The sequence below is a fragment of the Taudactylus pleione genome, unplaced genomic scaffold, assembly GCF_031769625.1.
Source record: "Taudactylus pleione unplaced genomic scaffold, aTauple2 ptg000746l, whole genome shotgun sequence".
In the NCBI taxonomy this organism is placed as follows: Eukaryota; Metazoa; Chordata; class Amphibia; order Anura; family Myobatrachidae; genus Taudactylus; species Taudactylus pleione.
In genome coordinates this window covers 493,752-517,603 of record NW_028285148.1, presented here as the reverse complement: position 1 = coordinate 517,603, position 23,852 = coordinate 493,752, and the positions used below count along the sequence as shown (strand labels likewise).

Sequence of the window (23,852 nt, the reverse complement as noted above, 5' to 3'; positions counted from 1 at the left end):
AGGTTCATGCTACCATCACATTCTGGAGGTGTCTAGCTGCGCTCGCGATACTCTTCACTTATTCGATGATTGTTTTACAGCACACTGGGAGTCTGTATGTTCACTTGGTTGAAAATGCTATTTAATTAGTTACTGAACTTTGATGCCACATTGTTACTATTAGCAACATTTTCAAAACTGTTCTGTAAAATACTTACCTTGGATTGTGTAAAGCTCTGTACACACGGAGCGATCAGCCAGCGATACGATATTGATGGCTGATCGTCCTGCACCCTCCCTGGTGTGTTGGATGATTGATATCGAACACCCAGCACACCATCAACTTACCGACGATTATTGCAACCCGCGATCAACATTTGCAAGTTTGGCTAGCTAAATTTGTCCTTGTCATAGCCCAACCATACCACTCAGTGCATGGAATAAATGCACACATCTGCCTGAGCCACAGAGAACCTTAGTGTGTGTAAAAGCTGCAGCCTGGTGTTGTATACAGTATACAAATTCTAGTTTTCAGCATCACAGAATAGTTGCACCCAGTGTCGGACTGGGGCATGAAGCGCCCACCAGGGGATTGCAATAGTAGGAGACTGCTGAAGGGGTGTAACCATCTGCCAAAGTGTGTGTACCCAGTGAATAGAAAGGCGTGGCAATAATATATGCAAATAGATGAAGGAGGAGCTACCCAGCGATAGACTGATAGTCCTCTAAAACACTAGAGAAAGGTTTGTACTGATCAGTGCCAGATTAAGGCCCTAATTCAGAGCCGCTCGTAAGCGGCCGCTCGTTCGTTCTGACCGATGTTCGCACATCTGCGCATGCGTACGGATATTAATACGCATGCGCGAACCAGTCAGTGAGGCCGAAAATCGTTTGTTCGCTATATAGCGAATGCCTGCTATTTTGAGTGACAGAAGGAGGCGTATGTGGGTGGTAACAGGGGAAGGTGCTTGAAAACGGGGAGTGGAGATCCGAACGCAGGCGTGCTTAAAGGTCAAAACGGGCGTTTTAAGGGAGTGCATAATTAATACAGCAGCGTCACTGATCACGTCACTTGTTTTTTTTTTTACTCAGAACTGCTCGCAAAATAGCGGTTGAAAAAAACCAGCCACAAGAATAGCGAACAGTTCATACACTGTTCGATGTACTCGATTAATCTAATAAATAGCGGACATGACGTATGGTGCGAGCGGCAAGGGGGCGTATTTTTCAAAATTACAACTGCAAGTTTTGCTTGCTCGTTCAGACTTAGAGGCGTGAACAGACCGAAATTAGCGAACGGTTCATTTGAATAGCCACCCCTTGTTTTAGAACGAACGACCGCAAATAGCGAGTGGCTCTGAATGCGGGCCTAAGTTCCACATGGGCCTGGAGCTGCGATTTATTAAGGGCCTATTGTGTAGAGGTGTGACTAGTGATGTGTGGGTGTGGTCAGTACAGGGGGTGTGACTAGTGATGTGTGGGTGTGGTCAGTACAGGGGGTGTGACTAGTGATGTGTGGGTGTGGTCAGTACAGGGGGTGTGACTAGTGATGTGTGGGTGTGGTCAGTACAGGGGGTGTGACTAGTGATGTGTGGGTGTGGTCAGTACAGGGGGTGTGACTAGTGATGTGTGGGTGTGGTCAGTACAGGGGGTGTGACTAGTGATGTGTGGGTGTGGTCAGTACAGGGGGTGTGACTAGTGATGTGGGTGCGGGACCAGTGCTGTGTGGTGTGGTCAGTACAAGGGGTGTGGTTTGTCCCATGGGGTGTGGCTAGTTTCATGAGGGGGGGCAGGTATAGTTAGAGCTTACCTTCAACTACTATAATTTATAGGAGAAGAGTCAATTACACACAATCCGAGATGCGGATTGTGATAAATATGCCCCTAATAGTCTTATAATATCATTATACCAACCCTTGCACACTGATGCAGGCAGCTGCAGCCACAGACAGAGCAGGAGTCACAGTCAAAGGGTTTCAGGACACTAAGCTTAAAGCACAGCACATATATTAACCCCTTAACAAGCGACGTTAGTTAGACGCAGTGCTTCAGCTGGCAAGGGCGCGTCACCACCGAGTACATTGCGTATAATTGGATTAACCCCGTAGACTTCTGAATCGCCAGCTTGGAATCACAAAGAAAGAGTTGACACAATAAATTGCAAAACAGCCCAAAATGATACATTGTGTTGTTAGTTCTTATGTCAGTAACAATAACACTGAGGATGTGGAATATGTGTATGTGCCTGGCGGGTCTTATAAATGTCCTTAGTCCCCAACTCTAACTAAACTTGAGACACTGGTTTCTCTATGCCGCCTGTGTCTGTCCTGTTCCTTCCGCCTTCTTCTGGACTCTGCGCCTAAGTCAGTGCGGAACAAAATTGCGATCGCAACTACAAATTCGTACGCAACGCAGCTGTGAAAAAAAATGCTGATACCTACCACAACCCAGCCAGCATAAAGACTTCTGCTTTCTCACATCCGTCCACCTTCGCACTTCTACGTAAACATCGGTACCATCGTCGCACATCGGACCGCCACGCACATTTAAAACAGCTCTGACCTGCTGCAGAAACTGCAAGCTACGTCGCACGCAATGAGTACACAAGCTACGTCGCACGCAATGAGTACACAAGCTACGTATGCTGCTGCAGTGGCTAATTTATGCACGCCCATGTAACGGTGTTCAAACGGACAGGTACGCCTGCGTTTTTCCGAACACAGTCTGACTGCCTGTCACTCATTCTGCGATGAACTCCACTCTGCATGCATAACCGCAGTGCGATCGCAGCGCGCACACATTGCTACTTATACGCATGCGCAGTGGATAACAATTGCTCGATCTGTGAACACTGTTGCATTTACGATCTGTGCTCAATCAGGCCCCCTACCCACAAGTGTCCCATGATGCTGCTGCGCAGAACGATTTATTGAAAATACGCACTGTGTTTAAACACGTCTGGAACTTTCAGCGCTTCAGAGCCCGTGCTGGCTGCCGCTGATTCTGTGCTCTGTGTAGCACAAATTCATACCTTGGGCCTCATTTATCAACGGGATTTATAATTCACATCAAGTGATAAAACTTGTTTCATATGATAAATGGTGCTCCAGCCAATCAGCTCCTGACTTTCATCAAACAGATGACAGTTGGGAGCTGATTGGCTGGAGCACCATTATCACACACAGCGGGTTTTATCACTTGTTGTTTGCAGCTCGTTTGCAGATGGAAGACTGTGGGGGGTAAACAGTAGGAGCTTTGGCCTTTGCGAGTGGGCGGAGCTTCGGCTGCCTGTGAGTGGGCGGAGCTTCAGCTGCCTGTGAGTGGGCGGAGCTTCAGCTGCCTGTGAGTGGGCGGAGCTTCAGCTGCCTGTGAGTGGGCTTAATTGGCCATGGGTGAGACTTAGTACTGCCGAGGGCAGAATTGGCAGGGCACCGCCAGGGGCGCCGAGAGGGGTGGGGACCGGGTACAAATTATCCAGACTTGCTGCAGAAGCCTGGGTCTGACACCGCTCCCCCTACCTCTTAAGTCACAGCAGCCCAGCACATGCAGCTGTGTGCTGGACTGCACTGGGAGACTGCTCATGGCTGCTAAAGCAGCAGCTGGAGCAGTCTCCTATGCCTATGGGGAAGCGATCACACTGATCGCTTCCCCTACTGGCTGTGTGCCGGGCTGAGGGGCACGCACACAGCGCGCCCCTCCCCAGCACGCAGCGCTGCTTTGCGGCGCTGAAATAATAGTTTTTTTTTCTATTCGCCTCCCGTGAATAGGCCACGCCCCCTGTCATCTGGACCCGGCACGGCTCTCGTCGGCCCTGGGCACACCAGTCTGGAGCAGGGGCCTGCTAAGCCCCACCCCCTAACAATAAGGGGCATGGCCACTACATAATGGGGCCCACTGGGAAATTACCCAATTTCCCGGCAGCCCAGTCCAAGCCTGGTTGCACCTAGTCATATTTATATAATAATTTGCTGTCCGGTCTCCAACATGCGTGCCAGAGGCAGCCGAGCCCCCCGCCGCCCCCAAAGGCTCCCACTGCTAGGGAGATGGCGTAGATCCTAGCCTGGCAGGGGTGGAGCAGGAACGTGCCACTGGGAGTGCAGGTGGGTGACTATGCGCCTGATTCAGCGAGGAACGCAAAGGAGAGAACGCACGCACTTGGCCAATGTTTTTGCTCTGTGCATGCATCGCACTGCGCGTGCGTGAACTAGCCAGTGCGATCGGGTTATGGTACGCAGACTGCACGCAGTGTGCCAAAATCCTGCGGCAGGTCTGGTCAACCACTATTGTGCGTATGAGTCCGATGGTTCTCGATGTTACTGATGTTTACCCGATCTTGCGTACTGCTCAGGCTGTGAGTAAAGGGAGATGGGCGGCTTAGTATGGGGCTGGGCGTCTGCATCTTGTGCTGCTGCGATCTCCGTGCGTATGCATTGATTAGCATATTCTCACAGCGGACGGGTGCGTACATCTGCTAGCGTGCGTTCCTCGCTGAATCAGGCCCTATGTCCTAAGCCTTGGTTGGAGATAAAGTGGACAGAGCTAAAGTACCAGCCAATCAGCTCCTAACTGCCATGTCACATGCTGTGTTTGAAAAATGACAGGAGTTGATTGGTTAGTACTTTATCTCCGTCCACTTTATCTCCATCCAAGGCTAATGCCGGGCATACACTATACAATTATCCAGACGATCTGCCCGATATCAGCGGATCCCCCTCCCGATATTTGTAGTGTGTATGCGGGTAGATATGAGATAGATATTAGATAGATAGATATGAGATAGATAGATAGATAGAAGATAGATAGATATGAGATAGATATTAGATAGATAGATATGAGATAGATATGATATAGATAGAAGATGGATAGATAGATATGAGATAGATATGATATAGATAGATAGAAGATAGATAGATATGATATAGATAGATAGATATGAGATAGATAGATAGATAGATAGATAGATAGATAGATAGATAGATAGATAGATAGATATGATATAGATAGATAGATAGATAGAAGATAGATAGATATGAGATAGATATTAGATAGATAGATAGATAGATATGAGATAGATATGATATAGATAGATAGATATGAGATAGATAGATAGATATGAGATAGATATGATATAGATAGATAGATATGAGATAGATAGATATGAGATAGATAGATAGATAGATAGATAGATAGATAGATAGATAGATAGATAGATAGATAGATGATACATGAGAAGGGGCAGTGCTGCTGGCATGAGAAGGGGGAGGTGCTGCTGACATGAGAAGGGGCAGTGCTGCTGGCATGAGAAGGGGGAGATGCTGCTGGCATGAGAAGGGGGAGATGCTGCTGGCATGAGAAGGGGGAGATGCTGCTGGCATGAGAAGGGGGAGGTGCTGCTGGCATGAGAAGGGGGAGGTGCTGCTGGCATGAGAAGGGGGAGGTGCTGCTGGCATGAGAAGGAGCAGTGCTGCTGGCATGAGAAGGGGGAGGTGCTGCTGGCATGAGAAGGAGCAGTGCTGCTGGCATGAGAAGGAGCAGTGCTGCTGGCATGAGAAGGAGCAGTGCTGCTGGCATGAGAAGGGGCAGTGCTGCTGGCATGAGAAGGGGCAGTGCTGCTGGCATGAGAAGGGGCAGTGCTGCTGGCATGAGAAGGGGCAGTGCTGCTGGCACAGGCTGGCTGGGTGCTGAGATCCTGCGTAATCTTCTGTCATATGCAGACTCTATAATGATATTTATATATGTTTAATGTATATACCGTATGTCTATTACAATCTATGCTGCAGGTCAGGCACCTACAGAAGCTATGACATGTATATTAGGTGATGCATGACAGCCCCGGCTACTGTGCAGGATTCTTATATATACTGCTGCTCCATAGCTACATGGGTAGTGTCACGTATTCCACATATCTAATATACAGTACATATATATATATATATATATATATATATATATATGATAGATAGATAGATAGATAGATAGATAGATAGATAGATAGATAGATATGACATAGATAGATAGATATGAGATAGATAGATAGATAGATAGATAGATAGATAGATAAATGTATGTTGATCCAGAGTGTATTACGTTGGGGTTGGTAATGCAGCAGTGTAGTAGCTATGTAGATATACAGTGTGGGTGAATAATAGCAGTGTAGTAGCTATGTAGATATACAGTATGTGTGAATAATAGCAGTGTAATAGCTATGTAGATATACAGTATGTGTGAATAATAGCAGTGTAATAGCTATGTAGATATACAGTATGTGTGAATAATAGCAGTGTAATAGCTATGTAGATATACAGTATGTGTGAATAATAGCAGTGTAATAGCTATGTAGATATACAGTATGTGTGAATAATAGCAGTCTCCATGCTTCCAGATTCTAACAAAAGATGTCAGTATCTCAAGGTCCCCATCTGCCTGGCTCATCTCCTTGTGCTGGGTAGGTGAAGGACAGTCACTTAGCGCCACCTAATGGTTATACAACTTCTAGTCTCTGCCATGGGGAAATATTTATTGTGATACATTAGCTGATGCAGCGATGACCCAGTAATTCTGTAACTATTGTCTGAAACGCCCAAATTAACTTAGTGAAGTTATTACTTTCCAAGAAATGTGTGACACATTTACAGGAATAATTTTGCTGCCCTAAGGAACCTTAATGTGCCCATATTACAGTACTAGCTTATTACACGCAACGCACTGTGCAAATGGCGGATTCTGTCATTGTATGCACCACATGATTAAAATGAGTCACCAAAACAATATAACCTCGATTTCTGAAAACCGATCTATGAAGAAATGATTTATTATATTGTTATATATTCGGTTTCTTTTTAATTGTGAAATACAGGGGTCTAGATACTAAGCAGTGTTAGGAGACAGAGTGAAAAGTGATAAGGTGCCAGCCAATCAGCTCCCAACTGTCATTTTTCAAACACTGCCTGTGAGATGGCAGTTAGGAGCTGATTGGCTGGTACCTTATCACCCCCAGCACACTGCAGATATATCAAAAATACTTGAATCCTACATGATAATACAAATTCAGAGGTATTGGTTTTTACATACATTTGCAAATATATGAATAAGCGCTGGGCCGACGTCAAGGCTCCTCTATACCAGCATCTCTAACATTAAGGGGTTCCTGTCCGAGAAGCAAGGCACCCCAAAAAATTCCAGCCAAGGACCTGTGATGCCCTGGGGATGGTCCTTGGCTGGAAGTTTTTGGGGTGCCTTGCTTCTAAGACGTGAACCCCTTAATGTTAGGGATGCTGGTATAGAGGAGCCTTGACGTCGGCCAAGCGCTTATTCATATATTTGCAAATGTATATAAACAAATACATCTGAATTTCTATTATCATGTAGGATTCAAGTATTTTTGATTTATCTGCAGTGTGCTGGGGGGCAATTTTCTGTTTCCTATGTTCAGATTGTTACTATTGCAGGGAGTCTCCCCGACAATGAGGGAGAGTTGGCTAGTATGCATTAATGTGTTGTTATATTGGCATTGTGCAAGGTGACATGACGTGAGCAGGTAACTCTGCAGTCATGTGTCATATAGACTTTGTAGTAGTGATAACCTGGAGTAATATTGGGCCATATTCTGTATCTAAGCCATTACTGATGAACCCACTCACCCACAGCCCCAGTTATAGGAGTCATAACCTTTTAAATGATTGCAGTCTCAAGAAAAATCCCTCTGTCCCTCCCCCCCAACCACCATCATGACTGAAAAACACCACAGGATAGACAGTGGCGGCACTAATATTATTGGTTCCCATGTACTGTCCCATGTACTGTATAGACAGGATAGACAGTGGCGGCACTAATATTACTGGCTCCCATGTACTGTATAGTCAGGATAGACAGTGGCAGCACTAATATTACCGGCTCCCATGTACTGTATAGACAGGATAGACAGTGGCGGCACTAATATTACTGGCTCCCATGTACTGTATAGACAGGATAGACAGTGGCGGCACTAATATTACTGGCTCCCATGTACTGTATAGACAGGATAGACAGTGGCGGCACTAATATTACTGGCTCCCATGTACTGTATAGACAGGATAGACAGTGGCGGCACTAATATTACTGGCTCCCATGTACTGTATAGACAGGATAGACAGTGGCGGCACTAATATTACTGGCTCCCATGTACTGTATACACAGTATAAACAGTGGCGGCACTAATATTACTGGCTCCCATGTACTGTATAGACAGGATTGACAGTGGCAGCACTAATATTACTGGCTCCCATATACTGTATAGACAGGATAGACAGTGACAGCACTAATATTACTGGCTCCCATATACTGTATAGACAGGATAGACAGTAACAGCACTAATATTACTGGCTCCCATGTACTGTATAGACAGGATAGACAGTGGCAGCACTAATATTACTGGCTCCCATGTACTGTATAGACAGGATAGACAGTGGCTGCACTAATATTACAGGCTCCCATGTACTGTATAGACAGGATAGACAGTGGCAGCACTAATATTACTGGCTCCCATGTACTGTATACACAGGATAGACAGTGGCAGCACTAATATTACCGGCTCCCATGTACTGTATACACAGGATAGACAGTGGCAGCACTAATATTACTGGCTCCCATGTACTGTATAGACAGGATAGACAGTGGTAGCACTAATATTACTGGCTCCCATGTACTGTATAGACAGTGGCAGCACTAATACTACTGGCTCCCATGTACTGTATAGACAGGATAGACAGTGACAGCACTAATATTTCTGGCTCCCATGTACTGTGTAGACAGGATAGACAGTGGCGGCACTAATATTACTGTATCACAATCCTGGCTAGTTTTTACCTTTTGTGACTTACCTCTGCCAGCTGCTCCATGGATCTGTGTTTGTAATTCTCCTGGGACATCTGCTCTTGCTGAATCATGCTGGCTGTAACATCTCTGTGTGTGCAGACTGTTCTACCCCCACACTGATTAAACACCTGGACCCTGCTCTGTCTGTGAGCATTGCTAGTCTTAATTGGAATCACAGGTGTGGTCCTGTTTCTCAAGGGCTGCAGAGATGAATACTCCCTCTGCATGCTGTGCCTTGCTCCACTCTGAATGCCACTGCCAGACCACCTGTCTGTATCCACCAATCGCTGCCAGACTCTAGGTATATAGATCCTCCTCTAATAGCACTCAGTGCTTGAACATCGTGTTACGTTCCGTGGTGTACTGCTTGTGCTATAGCTGTTCCTCTGTGTGCCAGTATATCCCAGGCTCCTGCTGGTTCCTAGACCAGTGCTATCCGTAAGCCTGCTGCATTCAGCTATCCACGCTACCAGACTCTCACCTACGGCTCCCAGGCCACTCCACATAGCTTCCACGCTACCAGCTTCTCCACACGGCTCCTAGGCCGCACCAAGTAGCTTCCACACTACCATCTCTCACCCACGGTTCCCAGGCCGCACCAAGTAGCTTTCACGCTACCATCTCTCACCCACGGCTCCCAGGCCGCACCAAGTAGCTTCCACGCTACCAGCGTCTACCCACGGCTATCCAGCCGCTCCCCAAAGCCATCCAGCTACCAACGTCTACCCACGGCTATCCAGCCGCTCCACGTAGCCACTCAGCTACCAGCGTCTGCCCACGGCTATCCAGCCACTCCACGAAGCCACTCAGCTACCAGCGTCTACCCACAGCTATCCAGTCGCTCCACGTAGCCACCCAGCTACCAGCGTCTACCCACGGCTATCCAGCTACTCCACGTAGCCACCGAGCTACCAGCGTCTGCCCACGGCTATCCAGCCTCTCCACGTAGCCACCCAGCTACCAGCGTCTACCCACGGCTATTCAGCCGCTCCACGTAGCCACTCAGCTACCAGCGTCTACCCACGGCTATCCAGCCGCTCCACGTAGCCACTCAGCTACCAGCGTCTACCCACGGCTATCCAGCCACTCCACGTAGCCACCCAGCTACCAGCGTCTACCCACGGCTATCCAGCCGCTCCACGTAGCCACCCAGCTACCAGCGTCTGCCCACGGCTATCCAGCCGCTCCACGTAGCCACCCAGCTACCAGCATCTATCCAGCCGCTCCACGTAGCTACCCAGCTACCAGCATCTACCCACGGCTATCCAGCCGCTCCACGTAGCCACCCAGCTACCAGCGTCTACCCACGGCTAACCGGCCGCTCCACGTAGCCATCCAGATACCAGTCTTCCTGCCGGTCCCAGTCCGGTTCCTCCAAGCCCACTCACCTCACAGCTTCTTAGCTGCACCAAGTAGCTTCCGTGCTACCATCCATCTGCAGGCTCATCTACTGGTACCCCGACCAGCTCAGTCAGCCTACCTGCCGGTCCCAGTCCGGTCCCTCCAAGTTCCTTCTGGTCTCATTCCAACGTCTCCAGTTTCCAGTTCCAGTCACTCATCACCAAAGGCAGTTCTCACTGCTACCCACTTCTTATAATAAAGAGCTATTCATGTTAACCATGGTTCCAGTCCAGCCGGCCTCCAGTGATTCCAGCTCATCACCTGATACAGGTAACTCGCAAGCACCAACTGTGACAGTATGTTCAAGCCTAACGATGGTAGCGGATCAAGCACTTAATCCTGGATCAAGTGCTTTCCGTAACCTAATCACTCGTTTGGATTCACAGGAGGCGGTACAGCATCAAGTACTACAGCTTCTGCAAATTCTGACTAACCGGCTAGATGATACCCAAATCTTACCTGAACCCCTAACTACTTTCCATCAACTGCTGGAACAGCTACAGGCTCTACTCAACAAAATCTTTCAGATCATTCCTGAATTTCTTAGAGCTACCTCTGTCTCAACTAAAAACTCTGTCTTGGAATCTCTAAGAACCAAAGATTCTTCCTTGCCAAGTAAAGTGAGACATTGAAGTTACCCGCGCTCCAAGCTCTCTGTGGCTGAACGCCAGCGGCGTAAAGATTTACATCTCTGTCGCTATTGTGGAGCTTTTGACCACTTTCTCAAAGGCTGTCCCCTTTGCAATTCCAGCAGTATAACTATGTGTCAACATCTCAATGCCTGTTCTGGTCCCGTCCCGGATTCTGCCTGTTCCGGTCCCGTCCCGGATTCTGCCTGTTCCGGTCCCGGCCCGGATTCTGCCTGTTCCGGTCCCGGCCCGGATTCTGCCTGTTCCGGTCCCGGCCCGGATTCTGCCTGTTCCGGTCCCGGCCCGGATTCTGCCTGTTCCGGTCCCGGCCCGGATTCTGCCTGTTCCGGTCCCGGCCCGGATTCTGCCTGTTCCGGTCCCGGCCCGGATTCTGCCTGTTCCGGTCCAAGCCCGGATTTTGCCTGTTCCGGTCCAAGCCCGGATTTTGCCTGTTCCGGACCCAACCCGGATTCTGTCTGGTCTGGTAGGGGACTTCAGTTGGCTACCCCAGGAGGGTCCTCAAGTCTCGTAACCCAAGAAGGGGTTTTGAGTCACTCATCCCAGGAGGAAGTCTCTGTCCTCGCATCCCAAAAGGGGGGTTCATGTTCCATACCCCAAAAGGAAAAGTCGAGTCAGCTTCCCCAGAAGGGGATTTTGGGTCCCATACTCCAACAGGGAGTGTCAAGTTCTGTACTCCAGGAGGGGACCTTAAGTCTCACACCCCAAGAGGGGGTCCCAAGTTTCGCACCCCAAGAGGGGGTGCCAAGTCTCACACCACAAGAGGAGGTCCCAAGTTTCGCACCCCAAGAGGGGGTTCCAAGTCTCTCACCCCAAGAGGGGATCCCAAGTCTCGCACCCCAAGAGGGGGTCCCAAGTCTCGCACCCCAAGAGGGGGTCCCAAGTCTCGCACCCCAAGAGAGGGTCCCAAGTCTCTCACTACAAGAGGGGGTCCCAAGTCTCGAACCCCAGGAGAGGGTCTCAAGTCTCGCACCCCAGGAAGGGGTCTCAGGTCGCGCACCCCAGGAGGGGGTTTCAAGTCTCGCACCCCAGGAAGGGGTCTCAAGTCTCGCACCCCAGGAGGGGGTCTCAAGTCTTGCACCCCAGGAGGGGGTTTCAAGTCTCGCACCCCAGCAAGGGGCCTCAAGTATCGCACCCCAGGAGGTGGTCTCAAGTCTCATGCCCCAGGAGTGGGGTCCAGGTTCCAGTTCCCAGGGAGAAGTGTCATGTACTACTAATCCTGATCATGGCTCCTGTTCAGCATCTCCTGAAAATATCGTTCCAGAGGATGACAGTTTCTGTAGCCTGTTCTCAGCCTCGAATGTTGAAGCTGCTGTCTCTGGCTCTTCAGGACTCCTTCCAGTTCCTTTAGTTGGTCCAAGTACCGAACAGCTGTCAACTTCAGTTGTTTTGATTCCTCAACAATCAGAGCATCCTCAAGTCTCTTCCAGCCCTGCACCTGAATGTGCTCCACAATCCTCGAACACACAAACTTCATTGGATACTCCAGGATACATATATTTTGATGGGGACTTATCGCAATACTTTGCATTACTGACGCAATATGCTGCAATCATGGAAGCAGATCCAGCTTGTGGTATCACTCCTACCAACCTTACTAAGTACCTTCTCTCTTCCTTTAGAGGTAAGGCATTGGACTGGGCCAATCCTCTCATCGAGTCTAAAGATCCTGTGCTTCTAAAAACAAAGACTTTCAGTGAAGCTGTTATTAAAGAATTTGGTCTAAAACCTGTCAAACGAAATTCTAGTTCTGAAAATCGGTCCAAGCAGTCTGTTGGTGCTACTAAAGAATCATCCTCTGCTGAGTCCTCCACTTCCCTGAACATGAGATGTGCGGCCACCTCCTTGTCCTCTTCATACTGCGGTAACTCCCAAAACACCATCAAAATTGGTTATATTTCACTTAGTTCCTCCCAGGAGTCCTATCAATGTTCAAGTCCTACTAAACCTTCGATTTTACCTTTAGATACTGACTCGGAGTCTGAACTTGATCCTGCATATGATAATTCTCCATTCCCTGAAAACCATCTGCCATTTGACCCTGTCCTTTCCAGTCATGTGTTTCCACAGGAGTTACCAGAGATCCCATGTCCATTGGTTGGCACAAAACGTTCTCGCAGCAGAAAGAAGAATCGACTAAGGTCTTGAATCATCCCCTTTGAAGAATTTCCACTTCTGGTATCCCAATAATGCAGAATTAAGAAGATGTCTAAAGAGATGTTTCTAGAGTGATGGTGTTCCTATGTTTGAAGCTCCTGTAATGTCATGTTTGGAAGAAACTTTTTCAGTTTCCTGGGCGTCTCATTTTTTCATGTTCTCCTATGTATTTATTTGGGTGTTCGGAGTCCACCCTTGAAGAGGGGGGTACTGTCACAATCCTGGCTAGTTTTTACCTTTTGTGACTTACCTCTGCCAGCTGCTCCATGGATCTGTGTTTGTAATTCTCCTGGGACATCAGCTCTGGCTGAATCATGCTGGCTGTAACATCTCTGTGTGTGCAGACTGTTCTACCCCTACACTGATTAAACACCTGGACCCTGCTCTGTCTGTGAGCATTGCTAGTCTTAATTGGAATCACAGGTGTGGTCCTGTTTCTCAAGAGCTGCAGAGATGAATACTCCCTCTGCATGCTGTGCCTTGCTCCACTCTGAATGCCACTGCCAGACCACCTGTCTGTATCCACCAATCGCTGCCAGACTCTAGGTATATAGATCCTCCTCTAATAGCACTCAGTGCTTGAACATCGTGTTACGTTCCGTGGTGTACTGCTTGTGCTATAGCTGTTCCTCTGTGTGCCAGCATGTCCCAGGCTCCTGCTGGTTCCTAGACCAGTGCTATCCGTAAGCCTGCTGCATTCAGCTATCCACGCTACCAGACTCTCACCTACGGCTCCCAGGCCACTCCACGTAGCTTCCACGCTACCAGCTTCTCCACACGGCTCCTAGGCCGCACCAAGTAGCTTCCACACTACCATCTCTCACCCACGGTTCCCAGGCCGCACCAAGTAGCTTCCACGCTACCAGCTTCTCCACACGGCTCCTAGGCCGCACCAAGTAGCTTCCACACTACCATCTCTCACCCACGGTTCCCAGGCCGCACCAAGTAGCTTTCACGCTACCATCTCTCACCCACGGTTCCCAGGCCGCACCAAGTAGCTTTCACGCTACCATCTCTCACCCACGGCTCCCAGGCCGCACCAAGTAGCTTCCATGCTACCAGCGTCTACCCACGGCTATCCAGCCGCTCCCCAAAGCCATCCAGCTACCAACGTCTACCCACGGCTATCCAGCCGCTCCACGTAGCCAGTCTGCTACCAGCGTCTACCCACGGCTATCCAGCCGCTCCACGTAGCCACCCAGCTACCAGCATCTACCCACGGCTATCCAGCCGCTCCACGTAGCTACCCAGCTACCAGCGTCTACCCACGGCTATCCAGCCGCTCCACGTAGCCACCCAGCTACCAGCGTCTACCCACGGTTAACCGGCCGCTCCACGTAGCCATCCAGATACCAGTCTTCCTGCCGGTCCCAGTCCGGTTCCTCCAAGCCCACTCACCTCACAGCTCGTTAGCTGTACCAAGTAGCTTCCGTGCTACCATCCATCTGCAGGCTCATCTACTGGTACCCCGACCAGCTCAGTCAGCCTACCTGCCGGTCCCAGTCCGGTCCCTCCAAGTTCCTTCTGGTCTCATTCCAACGTCTCCAGTTTCCAGTTCCAGTCACTCATCACCAAAGGCAGTTCTCACTGCTACCCACTTCTTATAATAAAGAGCTATTCATGTTAACCATGGTTCCAGTCCAGCCGGTCTCCAGTGATTCCAGCTCATCACCTGATACAGGTAACTCGCTAGCACCAACTGTGACATACTGGCTCCTATCTACTGTATAGACAGGCTAGACAGTGGCGGCACTAATATTACTGCCTCCTATGTACTGTATAGACAGGATAGACAGTGGCGGCACTAATATTACTGGCTCCCATGTACTGTATAGACAGGATAGACAGTGGCAGCACTAATATTACTGGCTCCCATATACTGTATAGACAGGATAGACAGTGACAGCACTAATATTACTGGCTCCCATGTACTGTATACACAGGATAGACAGTGGCAGCACTAATATTACTGGCTCCCATATACTGTATAGACAGGATAGACAGTGACAGCACTAATATTACTGGCTCCCATGTACTGTATAGACAGGATAGACAGTGGCAGCACTAATATTACTGGCTCCCATATACTGTATAGACAGTATAGACAGTGGCAGCACTAATATTACTGGCTCCTATGTACTGTATAGACAGGATAGACAGTGGCAGCACTAATATTACTGGCTCCCATATACTGTATAGACAGGATAGACAGTGACAGCACTAATATTACTGGCTCCCATGTACTGTATACACAGGATAGACAGTGGCAGCACTAATATTACTTGCTCCCATGTACTGTATACACAGGATAGACAGTGGTAGCACTAATATTACTGGTTCCCATGTACTGTATAGACAGGATAGACTGTGACAGCACTTATATTACTGGCTCCCATGTACTGTATAGACAGGATAGACAGTGGCGGCACTAATATTACTGGCTCCCATGTACTGTATAGACAGGATAGACAGTGGCTGCACTAATATTACTGGCTCCCATGTACTGTATAGACAGGATAGACAGTGGCTGCACTAATATTACTGGCTCCCATGTACTGTATACACAGGATAGACAGTGGCAGCACTAATATTACTGGCTCCCATGTACTGTATAGACAGGATAGACAGTGGCGACACTAATATTACTGGCTCCCATGTACAGTATACACAGGATAGACAGTGGCAGCACTAAGATTACTGGCTCCCATGTACAGTATACACAGGATAGACAGTGGCAGCACTAATATTACCGGCTCCCATGTACTGTATAGAGAGGATAGACAGTGGCAGCACTAATATTACCGGTTCCCATGTACTCTATAGACAGGATAGACAGTGGCAGCACTAATATTACCGGTTCCCATGTACTCTATAGACAGGATAGACAGTGGCAGCACTAATATTACTGGTTCCCATGTACTCTATAGACAGGATAGACAATGGCGACACTAATATTACTGGCTCCCATGTACTGTATACACAGGATAGACAGTGGCAGCACTAATATTACCGGCTCCCATGTACTGTATAGACAGGATAGACAGTGGCAGCACTAATATTACTGGCTCCCATGTACTGTATAGTCAGGATAGACAATGGCGACACTAATATTACTGGCTCCCATGTACTGTATACACAGGATAGACAGTGGCAGCACTAATATTACCGGCTCCCATGTACTGTATAGACAGGATAGACAGTGGCGACACAAATATTACTGGCTCCCATGTACTGTATAGACAGGATAGACAGTGGCAGCACTAATATTACTGGCTCCTATGTACTGTATCCACAGGATAGAAAGTGGCAGCACTAATATTACTGGCTCCCATGTACTGTATCCACAGGATAGAAAGTGGCAGCACTAATATTACTGGCTACCATGTACTGTATAGACAGGATAGACAGTGGTGGCACTAATATTACTCGCTCCCATGTACTGTATAGACAGGATAGACAGTGGCGACACTAATATTACTGGCTCCCATGTACTGTATAGACAGGATAGACAATGGCGACACTAATATTACTGGCTCCCATGTACTGTATAGACAGTATAGAAAGTGGCAGCACTAATATTACTGGCTCCCATGTACTGTATACACAGGATAGACAGTGGCAACACTAATATTACTGGCTCCCATGTACTGTATAGACAGGATAGACAGTGGCGGCACTAATATTACTAGCTCCCATGTACTGTAGTGACAGGATAGACAGTGGCGGCACTAATATTACTGGCTCCCATGTACTGTATAGAGAGGATAGACAGTGGCAGCACTAATATTACTGGCTCCCATGTACTGTATAGACAGGATAGACAGTGGCGTAACTAATATTACTGGCTCCCATGTACTGTATAGACAGGATGGACAGTGGCGGCACTAATAATACAGGCTCCCATGTACTGTATAGACAGTATAGAAAGTGGCAGCACTAATATTACTGGCTCCCATGTACTGTATAGACAGGATGGACAGTGGCAGCACTAATATTACTGGCTCCCATGGTAACCGGCAGCAGATATTGGTATTGCCCAGCCAAAGATTGGACTTTTTTGTGGTGTATTGTAAGTAGGATTACAGACTTAATGGCAACCTGAAAATGACAGTGGCTCCGAGTTCTGACGGACTGGCGGCGGTGTTTGAGTCACACCTGCAAAATGAGTGCAACGCCAGCCCAATTGCACAAGCATGTTGTATCATCCTGTGTAGCCAGCCTTAACCATTTATTTTGTATCTATGTGACCAGATGATGATTATTATTTTCTAACAAAACAATATTATTGCTCCTTCCTCCCTGTCTACCCCATCTGTGTCACCCCTGTCTGTCTGCCCCTCCCCTTTTAGAATGTAAGCTCTTACAAGCAGGGCCCGCTACCCTCTTGTGCTTCTCCCTACTTCACTTTCATCTACTTCTTACTCCCCACCAGGGCACCTAACACTTGGTTGCTTATTCTCTGATGCTTATCTGGGTGTTATGATTGCTAATGTAGCAATGTATATTATCCATGTCCTTGTCCTGTATTGTATTGTACTGGTCACCTATTTCTTTATGTACTTTGTAAGGCGCTGCGGAACACTTGTGGCGCTATATAAATAAATGATAATAATAATAATAATAAAGACCAATGGAAAACGGCTAAACCTTTTCCAGTGACATCAAAAGCCACGGACTGGTCAGTATGGACAAAAGCGCTGTCAGTCAGGCGAAAAATATTTTATTATACACAATATATTATAAATGCGCATCTGGTGTAATTACATTATTTTTTATAATATCCTATATAAAAATAATTTTGCCACAGTAGTCACCCAATCAATATCCTAAAAATCAACCCACGAATAATCACGGCTACAAAATAAAAATGCCAGCAGAGCAGATGTTAACAACTCGGGCACACATATGGCGGCTTGGAGTGTTACACGCATACGGCGTGGCGGGTATGCTCAGGTATTAGTAATCAAGGAAAGCAGATGGCAAGATTAGGCTTTAAGCAATTCTCCGGTATCTCAATGTTAGTATTAGCTTATAAACAAGGGAGCACAGCTGCTTACAGGAAGCAAACTTTAACGTTTTCCAGTCTTCTGTGTCCCCCCAGCTGCTGATATGCCAATTGTACAGCGAATGAGAGATAGACAAACCAATCTGCAATATCTCTACCTCCATAGTTAAAATTCCACCCGTAAACCTACATTAAGGGGTTTTAGACCCGATAACTGTACATTATTACATGTAGGGTCGGGGGTTCCGAAAGGAGCCTGCCCCTGCGATGTATTAGTAGTGAAATGATCATATTAGTGGTCACTACACTACTATATTGGGACCCCCGGCATGCTACTGTGCATAAGTGGTCCACTGACCATGCATGGGTGGCTGTAATTTACTAGGAGAGGAACCATCTCCTGCTAAATTTGCAAAATGTAGTCTATAGGCTACAGCTGCCAACACCCCCTAAGTGGCACAGCCAAATAGCAACTCTTTGGGTGCTAAAAAGTACTGTGGTGAACAGCAGATTGGTGAGCGCCAACTTGACGCGTTTCTCCGCCTTTAATCAATAAGCTGTTTCATCAGGGAAGTCTGATCTATGCAGAAGCTTACTCTCCTCAATAGCTACTTGTACCTACCAATGAATGATTTTATCATCCAAAAATAAACCCTGAAATGATGATAGACCTACCCCGGTCACACCATGCCCCTAACAGGCAAAACCAGCACTGAATGCAAAAGAATATACTAGCAATCAATGAAACCAGTGCCATTTATGGCTGGAATGTTTTTTTTTTAAATTGAGTTTTTTTATTGACATTTTTGATACTTACACCCATCAACAAAAGTAAAATAAAAAAATAAATAAAAAATAAAAAAAAATAAAATAAAGTACAGAATAATTGAATTGAGGCAAATGTGAAATATAGAATATAGTACATACATAACAGGATAAGTTGAGTACTTCTCAACACAAAATATAAAGCAAAAACGACCTGAAGGCGCCATTCAGGTCTGTAGATCCGTAGATATAAGAAATACAGTATGCAAATATGATAACAAATAGTACAGATACCCCGACATTACCAAACTTAATATAAAAATCATAGAATACATAAAATAAATGAAAAAAAATAAATAAATCAAACCACCCCCGAAACCCCCCACCCTGTATGGCCTAAATCCAATCCAGGCATACTTGGATCCCTAAATAGAAAAATACCCTCCCTAACCCCCTAAGCTACACTAAACACTACCAAAACCCTTCCAACCCAAATAAAGAATTTTAAAGACTACATAGATGACCAGGGCAATAAACGAATGGCCCTAAGCTAGGCTCAGCTCTCCCGCATTATATGGAAATGGAGTTCCTCCCTTACAGCATATTTTGCAAATTACAAACATATAGAGCACAGAAAATAAAAGAAAACAGAAAAATAAATAAAAAATATACAGAGTCAAAGTAATAAGAGAAAGGGGCAGAGAAAGCATCTCCATTGGCTAGGCATGATGATAGGCTTCAACACACTAATCTGGCCAGGCCTCAGGCCCTTGGAAGGATGATGGCTGGAATGTTTAACACACTAGCAACCTTCTAATTGCTTAGAGAAGTAATACATTTGTTCTAAATGAGTCAAGCATTAGAGGTGATATAAATATTCTTCTTATTGTTGTTGTTGAATTGAAGGCACCAAAGTGCTCCGCAGCACCAGAGAGTGTAGAAAACTGACCAACATAAACAAGGGGACACAAGGTTGAGTAGCCGAGTTCACGCCCTACTCACTACAGACCACTGTGCAGCGAGTGTCTGGTGTAAGAGATGACCAGGCACAGACTTTCAGAGGCTGTGACACAACTTGTTCTGCCTCTATTTATATTGCCTGGGACTAGACATCGACAGAATCACCACTATTCCTTCTCTATTCCGCCATACTTGCCTTGGAATGGACATTTAGCATGAAGGCGCATTGGGTTGGGCGACCACAAGAGTTGGTGCTGACGGAGCATGGGAATAATTAATATCAATGTAACACCACTTTCTCTGCTCTTCTTTGAGCTAAAGTTTTCGGTTACCTCCATTTCGGGGAAGGGCCTGTATTAGCAAATCCTAATTTTTCTTGGTTACATAAATTTATTCCAGGTCATAGTCAACATTTCAACTCCACATGAATCTTCATCAGGATTTCAGAGGTGGTAGAGGCTAAGACTGAGGTGGTAGAGGCTAAGACAGTAGAGCAATTTAAACATGCATGGGATAGACATAAGGATATCCTTCAGAAGAAGTAAGGATCAATAAGGGTTGAGGTAACAGTATGTTTAAAAATGGGGCAGACTAGATGGGCCAAGAGGTTCTTATCTGCCGTCAAAATCTATGTTTCTATGTTTATGTGTGCCATAGGGCTCTATTTATTAACATTATTTTTACTAAAATAAAGTGATAAAGGTAGTTTTGTGTTTTCACATTATTTTAGTATCACCTATGGTTATTACAGGGCAATTGGAGTAGAATTAGTAAAATTCTACTCCAACCCCTAATTATCACTTATTTTTAGTAAAGCAGATCGCATTTCCCATAACTGTAATGGGAAATGTGATCCGACCAAAGTTACTAAAAATAAAATGTAAAAATATACTGGGGGAAGCCCTGTGATAATAACGCCACCTGGAGGTGGCGTTATCCAGGGTCTCCCCCGGTTACTGGGCTCCCACTCTGCTCTAACGGGGAGAGCAGAGGCGGGAGCCGGTACCAGTAATCAGCTGTGTGGTCTAAACAGACCGCAATCTGATTGCTGTAAAAAAAAGAAAAAAAAATGTAAATATTTTTTTTTTCCTTACCTGAATCCAGGGACCGGTGATCGGGCCTCCGGTGATGGCTCCTCTCCGGTCAGCTGGTCTTCCACAGTGCACTGCTGCCCGGTCATCAGGTGATTGGGCCCCAGTGCAGTATGGGAGATCACCTGATCGGGAAGCCCGGAGAAGATCACCGGAGGCCAGGAGGATGCAGGTAAGTGTAATGAATGAAGGGAGGGGGTCGCGGGGGTCCGCAATTGCGGGGGGCGGGGCTTAGCGTCGGTGGGGGTAGCAGCAACGGTGGGTCGGCGCATGCGCGAGCTCTTAGTCGCGGTATTTTTTCCGAAAATACCGCGACTAGAGTGCAGATGGGATCCGCAGGGACAGAGCTTTATTGCAAGCTCTGTCCCTGCAAGGGATTTATAGTAAATCCCTGTGATATTGCCTGAATTCGCAATGCGAATTCACTCGGTAATATCACACTACAATCCGCATTCAATATGCGGATTGTAGTAACTAGAGCCCATAATATTGTATCTTTGCTGCTATGCTGAACATTTAGCCACCCTGAAGAAGATGCAGGTGGAATCGAAGTGTCGACTTTGCTAGGCTGCAGTATGGACAATGCTTAATTGAATCAGCTATGTATTATCAGTGACGATGCAGTGAGTGCCCTCCTCCCAGACTCCAGATTCTATGTTATGCATTGTGGCTGCTGATGTTGGCATCCAATGAGCAGCACCAAAATAAATATTATATATATTTACAATCAAAGGGAACATTACATTTTTTCAAAGTATTCACCAGAGTAAACTCTGCAAAGTTGCATGCACTCAAACCATTTGGTGAAGCAGCTGGACCAGTCCAAAGCAGGTATGTCTTCTACATGCTGGATGAAGGTCTCCATTGCAGCTTCCGGGGACTTAAAATTAATCCCATGCATCTTGTGCTTGATTTGTGGGTACACGAAGAAGTCGCAGGGGCCCAGGTCTGGACTGTACGGCAGATGACCAAGCTCCTGAATGCATTCATGGGCGAGAAAATCCACCACTTGTGGGCAGGTGCATTGTCGTTATGGAGAAGGGCACCACGAGTGCGAGTTCTTGGACGGTGCCTGGAAACGGCAGGCAGTAATGGTGCACGGCTGCACAAGTGGTATGGTAGCTACATGAGCAGTCTTGGCCACAAAAACAGCCACCATCTGCTTGGCCATGCTGCGCTCATGTGGAAATTTCTGTGGGGGTGCACCCCCAACAGGGGGTCCACTGTGCCAACTGCTGTCGGCGCAGGATCAGTAGCGGCTCCAGGCATGGGCAAGCTGGTCTGTCGCCCCTAGAGCACCATGGGATACGGCGGGTGCAGGAAAAGCCCTCCCTCCCACCCGGTGTTATTCAGATGATAAACGCTCAGGGGGAGGGAGCGGAGGAGGGAAGAGGCAGCAACACAGGATGGTGCTTGGTGCAGCACAGAATATCGCCGGCATTGTCCAGGATTCATCACCACTGATGATCTTCCAGACAGAGTTTGAGAGACTGCCATCAAACCTGGCCAGCATTCCTTCTGCTCTCTAGTCAGCTGATGGGGCACCCAGCGTGCAGAAACCTTGTCCAGGACAAGCTTTTCATGGAGTATCGAGTGAAAGAATCCAGATGAGATGCCTACCTCTTTCTCTAACTGGGCCACAGTCACCCTGGTGACCACCTCAACTATAGCCTGCACGCCAGCAATGTTGTCCTCGGTGATGGCGGACACAGGTCGGCCGTAGTGCTCCTCATCTTCCAGGGACCGTCTCCCGTGCCAAAATTTTGCAAAGCACAGAAACACAGTAGTACAGGACAGTGCTTCCTCTCCAAAAGCAGCTCGCAGTCGGTCAAAAATCTCCTGCTGTCGCAGACCACTCTTATAGTGGCAGAAGATCATGGTTCTCCAGTGGCCTCTGTTGAGCTCCATAAGGAATTTGTGAAGGAAATGAAGAAGTTGACAAGAACTTTAGACAGAGGGCCTGATTCAGACCTGGTCGCAAGCACTGAGCGCTCGCAACTGGGTCGATGGTGGCCCAGAGCACATGCGCACGATGGAGCCGGCTCTGTCGTGCGCATGCGCGAGACCCGGATAGCGATAGGCAATCCGACGCTCCGGGTCTCGTACCAAAGGTGGCGTGCTATCGATGTTGAGTGACAGCACGTCCCCTTTGGTGGGCGGGCCGGGGGAGTGGCTGCCCATACGGAGGCGTTGCCATGTGAACGCTTCCGTTTGGGGCCGGCCCCACTGACCTCACGAGTGAAGTCAGTGAGAGAGATTTCGGCTCTGTTTGAGCTGAAATCTCTCTGGGGCTTGTGGCAACGAGACCCTACCACAAGGGTCTCGCCCGATGGTTGCGATGGTCTTGACCATCGCGACCATCTTCCTGGCCGCTCGCTATAGCTGTGGGTGGTCACCCACAACTATGCGAGCAGCCAGGAGGCCGTTCGAAAAAAAAAAAAAAGACCGGCCCTGATTCATAGTGAGCGCTCTGTCAGAGCGTCCGGCTCTGAATCAGGGCCAGAGATCACAATTCACAACCAGACAGTCAGATTGTCAATACTCTAACTATACAATGCACATACGGAAACTTATATATATTATAAATCTATTACTAAATTTATATATATATAATATATATAATTCCATAAGTCCGCACTCCAGGCTTTAACTGTGAGTCACATATGAAGGCGGTGCTCCTTCAAGATGCAACAGAATCAAAAATACAAAAATAGAAAAAAGGGCACTCACCAGGTATAAAATAAAGATAAAATCACATCTTTATTGGGAACTTCATTAAAATTATTACCATAATGTCGACGTTTCGATCCTCCCAGGGACCGTCATCAGGACAACTCAATCCAATGTGAACAGAACAACACCACAAAGCATGCTGAGTACCCACTGTCCCGTGCCTCTGAGGCACGGGACAGTGGGTATATCAGAGGCACGGGACAGTGGGTACTAAGAATGCTTTGTGGTGTTGTTCTGTTCACATTGGATTGAGTTGTCCTG

General features: G+C 47.4%; 1 protein-coding gene across 1 annotated transcript in view; it reads right to left on the bottom strand.

The window, feature by feature from the left end:
* LOC148477116 (protein GVQW3-like) overlaps positions 1–22,736 on the bottom strand; it is a 156,376-nt gene extending 133,640 nt beyond the window's left edge. Inside the window, exon 1 of the mRNA XM_088457203.1 lies at positions 22,361–22,736. Coding sequence (XP_088313329.1) covers positions 22,361–22,736 — 376 coding nt within the window. The remainder of the gene's footprint in view (positions 1–22,360) is intronic.
* Positions 22,737–23,852: the final 1,116 nt, after the last annotated feature.